This window comes from Caretta caretta, chromosome 2 (assembly GCF_965140235.1).
Source record: "Caretta caretta isolate rCarCar2 chromosome 2, rCarCar1.hap1, whole genome shotgun sequence".
Taxonomy (NCBI): Eukaryota; Metazoa; Chordata; order Testudines; family Cheloniidae; genus Caretta; species Caretta caretta.
In genome coordinates this window covers 60,457,587-60,472,013 of record NC_134207.1, presented here as the reverse complement: position 1 = coordinate 60,472,013, position 14,427 = coordinate 60,457,587, and the positions used below count along the sequence as shown (strand labels likewise).

Below are 14,427 nucleotides of genomic sequence, written 5' to 3'. Positions count from 1 at the left end.
CCTGCCACACAGGAATTGCCCTTGAGAATAGAAACAATAATTTTGTATTGTATTAGCCAAAACTAATTTCTGTGCGGAATACTCCCAACAGCCTCATCTGTAGGAGGGTTTGCAACATAATTCAAGCAATAACTCAGATTTTTATTTTAGTTTAGCAGTACACATTTAAGCAGAGGCTGCATCGCAGGCAATTGCACCTGGTCAGTTTAATATCCAACTGCATTCTGTTTTGATAATATGAATGCTCCTGTTGCAGTCTGTATCTTAAAGAATTTGACCCTAAATTCAGAGGCTCCAATTCAGTAAAGCATTTAAGCATGCGCTTAACTTTAAACATGCAAATAATTTCATTGATTTAAGTGCTTTGCTGAATCAGGGCTATAGTGTGCAGTTATGTGTCACCTCCATGATTGTGGTGGTTAATTTTTCACTTTGCAGGGTAAACTTTATATGATAAGATTTAAAAAAAGATTGTCTTGCTTGAAGTAGTCACTTACAATTTTAGTGCGTCAGTCACTGCTGAGAGAATAATTAGCACTGTAGCTAAGAGGGCATCTATATGCAAATATATTTTCAGTATTTCAGCAATATTATATACTGTGTAAGTGTCAGAAACATTTATAGAGTGTATCACCCTTTCAGAAGATAGGAAGTCAAAAGAAATATTTTTGTAATTGGATTTTAAAAGGAAACTAATGTTTCTTATTGCTTACATTAATCACTGCCATTTTTCAAATAATACTGTGCTTATAGATTATTTATTTTATTTTTAGGAGTATGAAAAGAAGTTTTTCAAAGTGCTCGATAAAAAGGTTCTCTAATTACAACCTTGGATTTAATTTTTGAATTGGTCTTTCCTTCCTCTGATGTGGACATGGGGGATTTTGATAGAAGTGTTTCAATGAGGGAATGTAGCTAACATTGTTACTTCTGGTTTTATATCGCCTTATTTTCTAAATGTGCAAGGGGCCAGTATTGCACTGATTCACGTACAATGCTCATGTATCTTATGCAACTCTATCAGGCCTGATCTCATAGTCCTTATTTAGGCAAACCTTGATCCTGGAATCCCTGGGACTTTTGCTTGTGTAAGTACTGCAGGACTGGGCCCTTAGTTGTACATAATCTGAGAAGTAATAATTCTTGTATATTTATACAAATTGCTGTATATGCTGCAGTTCAGAATTTTTTACAACTTCTCAATACATTTTATGGCCCAAATCCTGCCTTGGTTTACATCATCTGCAGCTGCAACCACATAGGGGTTCCACAGAAGTTAAGCTTAGCACAGCAGTTTAGAATAGCAATAACACTGTAATTTCTGCACAGAAATCTCCAGGCTGGCCAGGGGGTGTTGCCATAGAGAATAGGGACTCCCACTCCCTTTTGCCTCCAGGCCAACTTCCAGAACCCTTCCTCAGCTTGGTCCCAGGAGAGGCAGGGGGATGGTAGCACCAGGTTGGTATCCTCTGGTTCTGGATAGATAAAGGTTTGAGTAAGGTGCTTAAGGAATGCCTCCGCCACCACATGCTTTAGCAGAGGCAACAACTGGGCCCAAGGAAATGGCATTGCGTGCCTAGATACAGTAGAAGTATCTACATTTGTCTCTCTCGGAGACCCAAATGCAGCTGATTTCACAAAACTATACCAATCACCTCTACTGTAGGAGATCACTGTACAGATAGTGTGGATGTGGAAAAATATTGGATATTAGGAATCAAGTATTGACCCACATTAAAGAAAATAACGTGTAACACCAGAGGGCAGCCAGCTATTTCAGAAAGGTCTTGTTACCTGAATTAGATTTAAAAGGACACACTGTCAGATAAGCACAATTTTCAGAAGTATTTACTAGTTAGGGGTTCCTCACTTTCTGGATGCTTTGCAGACAAGGGGCCTGATTCTCCATTGCCCTGCACCCATGTCATCATTTACACCAGTGCAGAGCGATTGTAAAATGCTACCAAATCAGACTGGTACTATTTTATATCCCCTTTGCACTGGTGTAAAAGACTATGCAAGATGAAGGGCAAAGAGAATCAGGGCTTAAGACCCCTATACTGAAGAGTCCTGTGTGGAATCAGAGTCAGTGGAACTGCATGCAAAATCAAGGGTCTACGCATGCCAATCCCTTTGCAGTATCAGATCCTAAAGAATTAACAGAGGTCTTTGTGCAGTGCTTCCCATGCTAATAGTGGCTGCAGCATGATGCAACATAGCTCCCCTTAGAAGACGTTCAGCAAGAATAAATCAACAGGAAAGCAGCATAAACCAAGAAAGGAGTAGCTTTTTCAAATGTGATGCTACTCATAATTTAGTGTGTGGCATCTAAATACTATGGGAGCAACACTTAGAAATGCAAAGAAATAGAGTAGATTAGATAGAAATGCCTTCTTGGAGGAACTGAGACAGAGTTCATCTGTGATCTGAGGTACTGTGTAGTTTGATTCAGTAGTTTGAGATATACAATAAAATTTAAAACATATTGTATAAGGATGATGTCTGTGTTTACCAAAACCACTAAAAATCGAAAATGAAGGCAATAAAAACTTTGAAAAGAATCTGTTTAATCCTAGCACTCAATAAGTGAAGATATGTAGGAGCTCCTTTTTAGCCTTTTAAGAAGAGTTTGGTAAATCTAATGTATATTTATTTAACTTTACAAAACGAAAATCCATTTTAATATATGTCAACATGTCAGATATATTTAAATAAATACATTGTTGCATGCTGGAATGGAATCCAGATTATGACAAACAATATTTTTCCATACAAAAACTCCTATGGAATGGTTCTCTGAATGTTTAGTCCTGAGCAGAGACCTTGTGTACCTTTCTATGGGGCATATGTCCTAAGAGATAGCATAGGACAATACTCAAGTGGCCTATTCGTGAACAAAATCAGTTCATTGTGTAAGGGGGTGAAGCGGACAACTCATCTACTGTTCAGGCAGGAGGAGCAGAGCTATTTGGTTGGTGATGTGAAGACCAATCAAACTTGTCTTTGATCAATCCTTATCCCTGTTCTCATGTTGCTTCTCCTTGCCCTATTGGAAAAGCAACTGCTTCAGGAAATGGAAGTTACTATAGCCCTAGAACTAGGGGCCCAGATCTTTGCTCTGCTCAGCCTAACTGATTTAGGAGCCTTCGTCTCATTGAAAGTTATTGGAACTTAGGCTCCTAAGTACCAAAGTCACTTCTGAAAATGCACCTATCTCCAAATGGAAAACACTTGAGTTCAGAATAGCTGAAGCAGAACCCGGGATACTTATGGAGCTTCTGTTTTGGAGACCACTGAAGCCATTAAATAGCCCTAATGATATTTCTAAATGTTATATTCTTACCGTCTGGAGCAACTTCAAATGAAAGTTTTCATGGATTTGTATTGGGCATTATGAGATGAACAAAAACTATCACAAAGGTGATAAGGGCAAAATCATTAAAATAATGGCTAAAGATGCTATCTTCTAGAAAACAATAGACAAAGAGAAGATAACTTACAACCCAAATGTTACAAGAGGAGAAACAAAGTCGCCAAACTGGTGTTGGGGAGAGGGTGAATAGCTGTATGACCTCAGATTACTTTGAGATTGGAAATGAAAACCAGCCAGTAAGAAAAAGAGCAGAATGGCTTGGATTAACCAGGTCAGAGTGAGACAATGACAGAGTGAGGGAGTGAGCACTGAGAGAGAGAGGGACATTCTTGTAGAGTTTAATTAGATATGATTCTGTGCTTGTAACCTCAAGGTTTTGTTCCAGTGAGCTAGAACGTTGTAGTTCCTAGACTCTGCTAAATGCATTCAATTTAAATTTGTTTTTTAATATTCTCCATGTTCTAATAAACATCACTCCATTTAAGATTAACTATAGATAATTGACATTTATATGCGATTAAGTGCTGCAAATCATTACCCAAGGATGAAAACAAGACTCGGGGTTCAGAGGAGCCTGAAGAGGGCCAGTGGGACTCATCTAAGCACTTGATTAGAAACATAAGGAAAAAGGGCACTTATTCCTAAAAAGTGCTGCTGAGACACTGATTGCAGTCTGTAGACGCAAAGAGGAAAGCATAGGGAACTGAAAAAAGAAGGTGCTTTTACACACATTTTCTCTTCTGTAAAAGTATAACTGAAAATATGCAGTGGTGTTGTAACCATGTCTGTCCCAGGATATTAGAGAGACAAAGTGGGTGAGGTAATATCTTTTACTGGATCAATTTCTGTTGGTGAAAGAGACAAACTTTCAAGCTCTCACCCACCTTGTCTCTCTAATACATATAGAGAGATGCTTCTGATTGGTTTAAATGGGTTATAAAAAAACCCCAAATTCACATTAAGCACTTAGTAGCATATCAAGACATTTGAAGGCAATATCCCCAACTGGAGGATATCTCCATTGGACCCATAAATATTAGCACAAGTCTTACAAGATTATGTACGGGAGATTTCAGTTGAATCTTTCCCCAGGGTCAGTTTCTTTTACTGAACATTTTGGGATGTGTGCTAGATGGCGCTCCTCTGTAGTGTCCCCTTCAGGGCCATCCATGGCACTGCAGGCACTCCCTGCTTTAGTCCACAAGTTCTTGAAGCTTGAAGCAGGGTGGGCTGTGCCATCAGTTTAGCATCATCCTCGAAACAGTCAAGTAACAAAATAATAAATTCTTAATTTAGCTTTCTGTGCCTTTAAATAAACAAACAAAACTCAAAGGAAAGCACTTAGTGGTGGTGCCTGAAGGCAAGGCTCTGACCTTGCCCCTGGGTTCTGGGCTAGCACTGAGGAGCTCCTCTTCTTTCCCACGTTCACTCAGAACTGCCCCCTGAGACGAACCAGGCAAGCCTTCTTAACTTGGCCAGCTAGCTCCCGATTGGTCAGTGTCTCCTCCTGGCCATTCTAGGCTTTGGAGGACTAAATCTTGTTGCTAGCCAGTCTGAACAGGTTTTCCTTGCACAGAGGTGTCAGGGCACAGAGGTGTAAGAACTCAAGCAGGGGGCAGAGAAGGCTATAATGTGGATAATGAAAGTTTGCATGTTTGAATCATGAATATCTATTTTCTAGCTAATATTGTCCTTTAATATTTGGAATGTTAAGTGGTTGGATATGGCCAGAAATAAAGTACCCCAGTCTCATATCTACAGGTCAATTCAGAAAGGACAATTCAGAAATCTATATTACATAATGTTTACATACATGTTTTTCCTCATTTAGACTGCAAGGAGGTAACTTGGCAGAAACGGCAGAGGATGTCTCACTAGTGTCTCAGATGACTGAGCAAGCGGCATCAGATTCCAATGGTAAGTTATACAATATATGTGCTGCTGCCCTTCACAGCAAAACATAATAATGAAGAAATAGTGGGGTCAAATAATATATTGTAGTCAAAAAATAATTAAATACATTTAGATTTAAACTCCACACCAAAAAATGCTTGTCCAGCACTGATCATCCTTGACAATAAAAATGAGTTATGCAATAGCTCAAAAGAGCAGTAGTACTTCTATGATTAGGGTTGTGCATTGAGATCATACTAATCAGCAGTGAGCAGGCAACCTACATTTTTCTCCCAAGAGAAATCCTGCCTCCAACTGTCTGAGCCCTCCTCTAATTCCCACACCAACATATGGGCTTTGTGGTGTGCCTGGGACAAGTTTGGGCTATTTTGGGCCAGGATGGGGAAAAGTGGAAATGGGCCTTTTTGTGAATGGTCTGCCAGCAGGCTTCTCACTTTCATACCAATGGGGGGGGGTCTAGCCTGATCTCAGCTACAGCAGTTATGTCATGGGGAAGGAGGTAGCCCCTCAGATTGGAACAGTTTTGGGTACAAAATGTCTAGATGTAAACAACTTTGATGTGGATCTTTTTGGATTTTATCAGTCACCCATCAGTTAAGCCATTTTTGAGCCTGGTAATAAAAGCAAAACAAAACAGAACTACTGTGGACTGTAACAAATCTACTTTTACTTATTTCACTGAATGTCTGCCCTCCTGTATAACTGGAGACAATAGCAACCTAAATCTTCTGCTGGTATTTGGATAGTCTTCAATTGTTGCCTCATTCCTCACCCTCATTTTGCAAACAGTGAGTGTCAGCGTTTGTAACTGAGTATGTGTCACTAAATAGAAAATTGCGCTTTTGTTTGGAGGTTAGCTCTCCTCCTCCCTGCCCAAACACCCTTGTCCCAAACCAATAATGCACTCTGCCATGCTGTCACAGAAGGATATCTCCATTGGACCCATAAAAATTAGCATATGTCTTACTCAACTGAAATCTACTGTAGATAATATTGCCTTTCCCCAAAGTTGATTTCTTTTATTGAACATTTTGCGATGTGTGCCAGGTGGGGCTACTCTGAGTTGCCCCCTTCAAGGCCATGCATGGTGCTAGCAGCAGAAGGTGGGCAACATGGACTTTAGTAACTCAGTCAGTGGTTATGGGTCCATTATAGGAGAAGGTGGATGAGGTTCTGTGGCTTGCAACGTGCAGGAGGTTAGACTAGATGATCATGTTGGTCCCTTCTGGCCTTAAAGTCTATGACTCTATGACAAAACACTCCTGCTATGGGATGGAGACTCCTGCATCTGATGGGCATTTGGAGGAATTGAGGACATCCCCAAATCTTGTGCTTCCTCTCCAAAGATACTTAAAAGAGAAGGAGGGAGCAGGTTTCCTCAGTAATTGGCAGGCAAGTGGGGCAGGGACCCCCACCTTACCCCACACACATCTGCCTCTTGTGCACAAGGAGCTGCACAGTAACAACCCACAACCCAGATAGACAAAAAATATAGCCTCCAGGGAAGAGGAGAGATGGCAGCAGTCATGTACTGCCAAAATTTTAACAAGGGCTTCTCTGAGAAATGTTCTGCCTCATATGGCATTCCCTGGGCAAAATATTCTCTTCTTAAAATGTTTTTTTCTTAAAGTGTTGACTAGCAATATATTTTGATTGAAAAATGACTCTTTCATAAGGAGGCACAATCCAGAAATAGGCATGAAACTCATAGCTGCCCAGCCGATCAATCTTTACTATATTTACAGTACAGCCTGATTTCTCCATATCTTATATTTCCCTGCAGTTGGTATTGCATATGTGGTGATAATCATCTCCAAACAGTAGAAAATCTTTTAAATACTGTTGGAAAACTCCTACAATACTAAGCAGAGCTATTTGAATACATTTCCAATTTTTAGTTACATCCTATGAGAATGCATCATAAGATAAACCTTTCTGCTAGGTTTTTTTTTTTTTTTAAATCAGGCTTGTCCAATGTAATTTGAGTTTATTTTCTGTTCTTAGTTATCACTGCTAATCATGCTGTACTCCCTGCTGAGAGAAGAGTTATATACTGAGAAATGCTGATGCTAACCATTGATTCAGAATACACAAGCACAGTGCTGATGCTTAGCAAAATTAAAGTGCATGCCTCTGTTTTTGGATAGTGATCTGCTACTTAGATAGTGGGCATGATGTTAACTTATTAGATCTGGAATACTTCTCTTGTACATTTTAGAATGTATTGGGTTTAGAATGAATTCGCTAAATATCTGGTCTAGCAACCCATACTCATGAATAATCCAGGATCATGCAATTCAGCCAACTGAAGTCAATGTGATGATTCGTGACAGGATTGCTTATGTGAGTAAAAGCTGCAGCATTAGGCACTAAACTAGGTTCACTGAGAATTCAGGGCCTAATTTTGATTTCTACTATGTGGGTTTTACATTAGCATAACCCTGTTGAATTAAATGGATTCATGGATGATCTAATCTAATGTTAATAAAATTAGACCCTCAGTATTAAGATTTTAGAATACAAGACTTTTGTAATAATGTTATAAATCAACTCTTATCTTTGCATGGAACCATATATCTTCACTAAAAATGATAAGGAGAGGAATTTAATAGCTCAGTACCAAATACTGCTCACAGCAAACAGCCTGAGTGTCCCTAGGTTATGTTACAGGAATTTCCATGGAGGTTAGGGGTGGGGAGAAGCAGATCCTCCACAGGTCTGTCATGGATTCACTACCCCAGCCTCTGCTCTTTTCTTGGCATGTCCCCAGCTGGGGTCCGTGGTGGTGAAAACACTCTGCAAAGCATTCCTCGTCTGCTCTGCAGCAGGACCACAGGAGTCCCATTGCTGTCACAATGCTATCTGCTGTTGGGGAAGCAATATTCCCTCCCCCCCTCCCCCCCAGCTTGCGATTTTTCAGCTTGAATACTGAGGAATACTTGCTGCAGCAATTAAAGCATTCACTTAACAACTAATAAGGGTGTGATCCTGGCCCCCTCATGTAAAGAAGTGCACCTTACTCTGCAAGAAGTCCCCATGAAACCAGGGAGAACAGGCCCTAAATGTGAAAACTGTAATGAAAAATATCATCTTGAATTGAAACATATCTTTACAGTCAGTGCATGCTTTCATGGGGAATCAAATACAAAAGTTGTACTAGAGAACAAATTGCTAAGGTGAAAGAAATAAAGAGCATGAATTGTTATGGGAAGCATCTAGTGCTAAAATATTGCTGCAGTTGATACAAGTATAATGTAAAATGAGATTCTTCACGATATGGCGCTTAGCTGCATAAATGTCCAAGGTACAGGAGGGAATTTGTTTCCTTTGGCAGTTTTAACTGAAACACTCTGAAAAGAAGAAAAATAGTATAAATGTTGCTATACACAGTACGTATGCGGTATTTATAGGTTTATTGTGTTGGGGTAAAGATTATGTTGTGTGATATAGTGTAATTAGTGAGTTTAATCAACTTTAGCTGTCTATTTATTATACAAACAATTCTTTGTTGTGAAAATTACAATCCCCTTTTCCTATACATTATTGGTTTCTATTTTCTGCTCCATGTAATTAACCAACAAATGATTTCTAACTAGGAGTGTTTAAAAAGGCTATAATGAATGTTCTATAAACTCTTTTCCTGTAAACAGTAGATCTATTAAAAATTTTCAGGTTGGCATTCTGATGTATTGGAAGAAGTATTTAAATGAGGGGTGTTAATTATTAGCATAAGTAGGGTAGATGTGCTTAGTTTTAAACATGTACGTACTATTTCATCTGAGACTGTTATGGCCAAATTCAGGGCTGAAATTAATGAAGCAGAGGTGTATGTGGGATATAAGTCCATGCAGAATTCAGCGTATAATTTAATTTCTAATGACACTTGTCTCTTAATGTTAATGGAAAACAATTCTTATACTTTAAGGTTTCTGAATATTACCCTCTAAGACTGCTAGCATTTCTGTTTTCCAAGGATGTTCTCTTTTAACAGCACTCCAGTGGGAGTCTAAATTGGTTTGTTAAATTAAAGCTGCTTAACTGTGCTACTGTACACACTAAAGGACAAGCAGGATTTTGTTTTAATAGTTAAACTAATAGTAAAAATAATAAGCTGCAGACATCTTGGCAGCTATATTTAGTTCTTTGTCACCCTAATCCATTTAGAAATACTCTCCCACATTCTACCAAGCCATTATTCACACACAGTAACTGAGCTCAAACCTAGACATGCATTAAAATCTACACAAAGTATAACTTAAACCCAACACTTGTTCTGTAGTCACATTTACCATCCTGGCAGTTAATTTACAGATTTTACATTTTCTATGAGATTCATTATACTCTAATTAATTAGATGAATGTGACATTACTACTTTTCTACCTCTTTGGAACAGCTTCAGTGCCTGGGGTGGAAACACTGATGGAGGATGCTGATGAATTTGAGAGTGCATCTCAAATAAAAGGACCTGTAAGTATCTTCATTTACTGATGTGCCAACCTGCCAAAACAATCTGTTGAAATAAGACTTTATATAAAGCTGAAGGGTATACATGAAAAATAATACCTGAATGACGAATTCTGTGGTAATGTTGATTCCTTCTTTGGGGCAGGAGATACTACCTTGGAACTATTTTTTTTCCTGTACACTTGGAACCATACGAGTCTTAATGGCAACATAGTTACGACTGAGAGCAGTGGAAGTTCCACACGTGGATCCAAAGCATTGTATACAACTCCTCTGCTATTAAGGAAGGTTAAATAGCTGTTTCACTAGCTTGGTATTTTTTGCTTTATTGATGACAATAAATTAATCTAATTCTAAATTTAGTTATGAAATTTGCATTTAATATCTCTCAGTACAATTTAGGCCATTTGATATTGAGTGCTAGGAAACCATTAAAAGTGAAAGAAGTACTTGTTTAAAGTATCAGATGAATTTTTTTTAAAAGATGAAATGTTAAATCTGATAAAATTTGAAACAAAGTTCTTATTTTGGAATGCAGGAGAATGTTATAAAGGTTGTAGAAAATATAGTTAGAGCTAAAACTATTTGAAGTCCAAAGTGGCCATGTGTAAAGACTGAGAGTAGAGTATGCCCAAGTAAATTACTACAGTATTTCTCAAGCGAACAAAACAGAAACTAAACTAAAAAGTAAATAACTGCCTCCTACTGGTGAAGTTTAGAAACTTACTTAATTAAGCTTCATATTGGTATATTATGAAGTAATAAGTGTTGCTCACATACAGGAATTCTATTTTGTTATCTCCCTTAAATGCAGATAAGATGTAATGAATCCCTTCCCCAAAGTGAAAAGTAAGTAAGCCAATTTAGTTGTTGTTTTGGCTAAGGAAAGAAGGGCTCTATTGCTAAGAATTAGCATATCATAGAATATCAGAGTTGGAAGGGACCTCAGGAGATCATCTCAAAGCAGGACCGATCCCCAATTTTTTTTTGCCCAATCCCTAAATGGCTCCCTCAAGGACTGAACTCACAACCCTGGGTTTAGTGGGCCAATGGTCAAACCACTGAGCTATCCCTCCCGCCTTTGTAGTTTGTGATCATACAACCACTTAACAAATACTAATAATACTAAATAATATTTAGCCCTTACAGTACCTTACATCCAGTGATGTCAGAGCAATTCACAGACATGAACTGATTTTAAGCCTCACAACACCTGTGTAAGATAGATAGGAACAGGGATGTATAGCCAAAGGAATAGGAGAATTTTGTGGGTTGGCTTGAGGCGCCTGTTAATTTTCCAAATTATGCTCTGCTTCACATGGAGCTATCAGCAAGCATTGTAATAAATTCACTTTCTATTTTTTTTCTTATTGAATCGAAAACCATGACTATCACTTTTAATTTTTCCACCTTGGCAAAAATTGTAGCAGGGGGTGAGGAGGACAGGTTTCCGTGGCCAGCATTTTTTAAAATTGAATTTAATGAAGGAGGGAAGAGACAGGGAAGGAAAATAGTTCAATCTGTTTATCAAACAAAGGCTACAGCATTTTACATCCTTGCATATTGATTATTTTAGATGTAGATGTAACTGTGTATTTCATATACCCATATCTCATTTAGAGCTCTGCTTGTCATTCATCACCTTGTCTTTGTGTCTAACTGCATTTTAAAGACTATGATTTACAACAATAGCTAGGAATGTGAATGAGTACTTTTTTGTGTGTTTTTTCCAAACATAGTTTAAATGAGTTACACTTACAATTAAAACATAGATATCCTGAAGAAAGAAAGGTTGGTCCAGTGGTAGGGCATTTGTCTGGGACTCAAGACCTAGGTTCAATTCCATGCTCCCCCAAAGACTTCCCTTTGGTAAGTTACTCACTGTGACACAGTTCTTTATTGGTAAAATATGGTGATAATGCTTACCAGGAGTGTTGAGGACAAATACGCACATTAAATAATGTAAGGCACATAGGTACTTATAGGATCCCCTTCACCATAGTATAGGGTTGCCAGCTTGGTATTATTTAAAAACCAGAACTCCAGCAGAGTGCCAGAACATCCCCTGCCCTGCCTCTTTTCCCCGAGGCACCACCCCATCCTGTCTCTCCTGCCCAAAGCCCTGCCCTGCCCCTTCCCCAGAGGCCCTGCCTCTTCTCCCGAGGCCCCACCCAGTCCACTCCTCTTCTTCCCTTCCCCCATTCTCTCACTGCTTTCCTCTCCTACGACTCCTCCTCCGCCTCTCCCCCGACTGCCTGGGTCAGGAGGAACTTGCCTGCGGAGCCAGGGCTGGAAGCTGCAGCCACCCAACATAGGTAGGAGGCGACCCTGGCTGAGTAGGGGCTGGAGTGTGATGACCCAGCACCTCACCACCTCCCACCCTCAGTAACTGCACTTTTGAGTCTCCGGTCAGTAGATTTGACCAGACACTCTCAGGTCCCCTTTTCAACCTGACTTTCCGGTCGAAAACCGGGCACCTGACCACCCTACCATAATACCTAAGACAGACTAATAAAAGAGAATAAAAAATATACAGTAACTTTAAAATAATCTATTCAAAAAATACACACTGATTTATTTCCACTTAAATAACCTCAAAAACACTTATACATACCATGTAAAAGCTTAGGGGGCGGGGGAAGAGAACAATAACTTTATTAATCAAAGACTTCCCAGAAATGGAACCATTTTTTCCATGATAGTGTCACAGTTGGATTTCCCCCTACTCAAGAGTGGCTAAATCTGCTAATGCCGAATTTAATGCTAAGGATGTCTTCCAGTGCAGTAATATGAATCTTTTGGCATTTAAACTGGTCTTTAGCAGAAATTTCTCTGGAGCCTTATTTGTATTTGACAAGTTTGTTTTAATTCCTCCTCCCCTAATAAGAATGACCTGTTGTGGGACAAATCAACCAACCTTAGGGAAGAAGGGTCTTTTGGCAAAGAGTGGGAACTGAGAGGAGAGCTAAAGGAGTTCTTTTCAATATCCACAACTTGGAACCCACAATTTAGCCTTTTGGTTTGGACTTGCCTAAAGTAATGCCCATACCTGTACTTTGAAAATATTGGCCTCAGCTGGTATAAATTGTCATAGCTCCATTGAATACAACTTACACAATCTGAAAAACTACCTCGTTATGTTTTTGTTGGACCCTTAAAGGGATAGGATAAATTATACATTTACATTGCTGTTTTACAATCAAGAACATGACAAGCTAAATTTCTGACAAGTAGTAATAAACTATTATTATTAATGTTTTAGGTTTTCATCCCTAATGAATTTTCTAAGAGTCAAATGTGAAGTACTCTGTTTAGTCTGTCAAGTCTGTTGTATGTCAGAACTGGAAAGGGCATATTGTAAAGTGAGATATCTAAAGATTACTGGTCTCTCTCTTTCTCTTTGCTGTAGAATTTTACCTAATATCCAATCGGCAGAAAACAAACAAGAAAGTTACTAAGTTATCCCAATCTCTGAATTTCCCAATGCATCCCATATTTTGTCCATCTGTTGGGGCTCAGTCTTGCAAACATTTACTTCAGGTGATAGGACCTGTAACTGAGAATAGTCAATATAAGACTAGTGTGACTTCAGTAGGGCTACTCACAGTAGTAAGTACTATTCCCAGTAGTAACTGTTTGTGGGACTATAAACTTTTTGGGGACAGATGGACTTTATTTTATCTATTGTACAACATAAAACACACTGGTGCTAAGCAAATAATAAATACTAATGACAAATAAATTGATGTATTTTAAGCAATAACGTGATCTTCCCACCATTCCAGTTTTCTGCTGTTGTATCCAAACTAAAACTAAATTTATTTTAAATACGCTTTATGATCTTTCCCAGTTTGTGATCTCAGCTGGAAATTCTCATTCACACTGCTTTTATATACATTTCATATAAGAAAGGTAAGAAGGTGAAATGCTTGGCTTTTGCTTATGCAATTTTGCAGTGAGACAGGATTCTCTTCACCACCACCCCCCACAAGATAGCAAAATTCTGCAAAAATATTTCTCATGGCAAACTTTAAAAAAAAGTCAGTGAGCTAGAATTAATCTAGAAACTAAAAAATAAAATATAAGAAGAAATGTACTGGTACAAAATGGGGCACATGAACTGGACAGTTAACACCATGTAGTATGGCAGTTACCTTTTCAGAACCTGGAAAAAGCAGGGCTTGTGCTTATTTTGTTTTTCATGAAACTCTTTGTACTCACTCAACTCTGTCTTGCATGCTGACATAAAAACATTTTTTTTCTTCAAAAAATGATTGTGAGTCAACCCAATTCAAATGTAACAAAGGGAAAGAAAGTCATCCAACTGCAAAAGGCATTTTTTGCCCTTTATTTCTTACTGTGAAAACAAATACCCAATAAATTGTTTTATAGAGGTTTATTACTTCAAATAGTTTTTCTCCTGTTTGCTCTGCTGGTTTATTGAAAACACACACACACACACACACACTAGATTTAAAAGTTGAACTCTTTGATGTACATTAAATATGACTATTTCCAATGCTATATAACTGAATTTGATTGCAAATACTTTGGTATTCTTTTCCACTATTTTCTCATGAGGCTCAGTTCTGAAAAACACTTAAACATGAACCTAATTTTAAGCATGTTAATAGTCCCAACTACTCATGTGCTCAGTGTTCAGTACTTTAACATA

The 14,427-nt window shown here is 38.5% G+C and overlaps 1 protein-coding gene across 9 annotated transcripts in view; it reads left to right on the top strand.

Annotated features, from left to right (window-relative positions):
• Positions 1–14,427, top strand: part of C2H8orf34 (chromosome 2 C8orf34 homolog) — a 360,017-nt gene that overhangs the window by 183,539 nt on the left and 162,051 nt on the right. For all 9 annotated transcript variants that reach the window (XM_048840887.2, XM_048840893.2, XM_048840888.2 and 6 more), the window contains exons 9-10: positions 5,205–5,290; positions 9,682–9,755. In XM_048840887.2, coding sequence (XP_048696844.2) covers positions 5,205–5,290; positions 9,682–9,755 — 160 coding nt within the window. The remainder of the gene's footprint in view (positions 1–5,204; positions 5,291–9,681; positions 9,756–14,427) is intronic.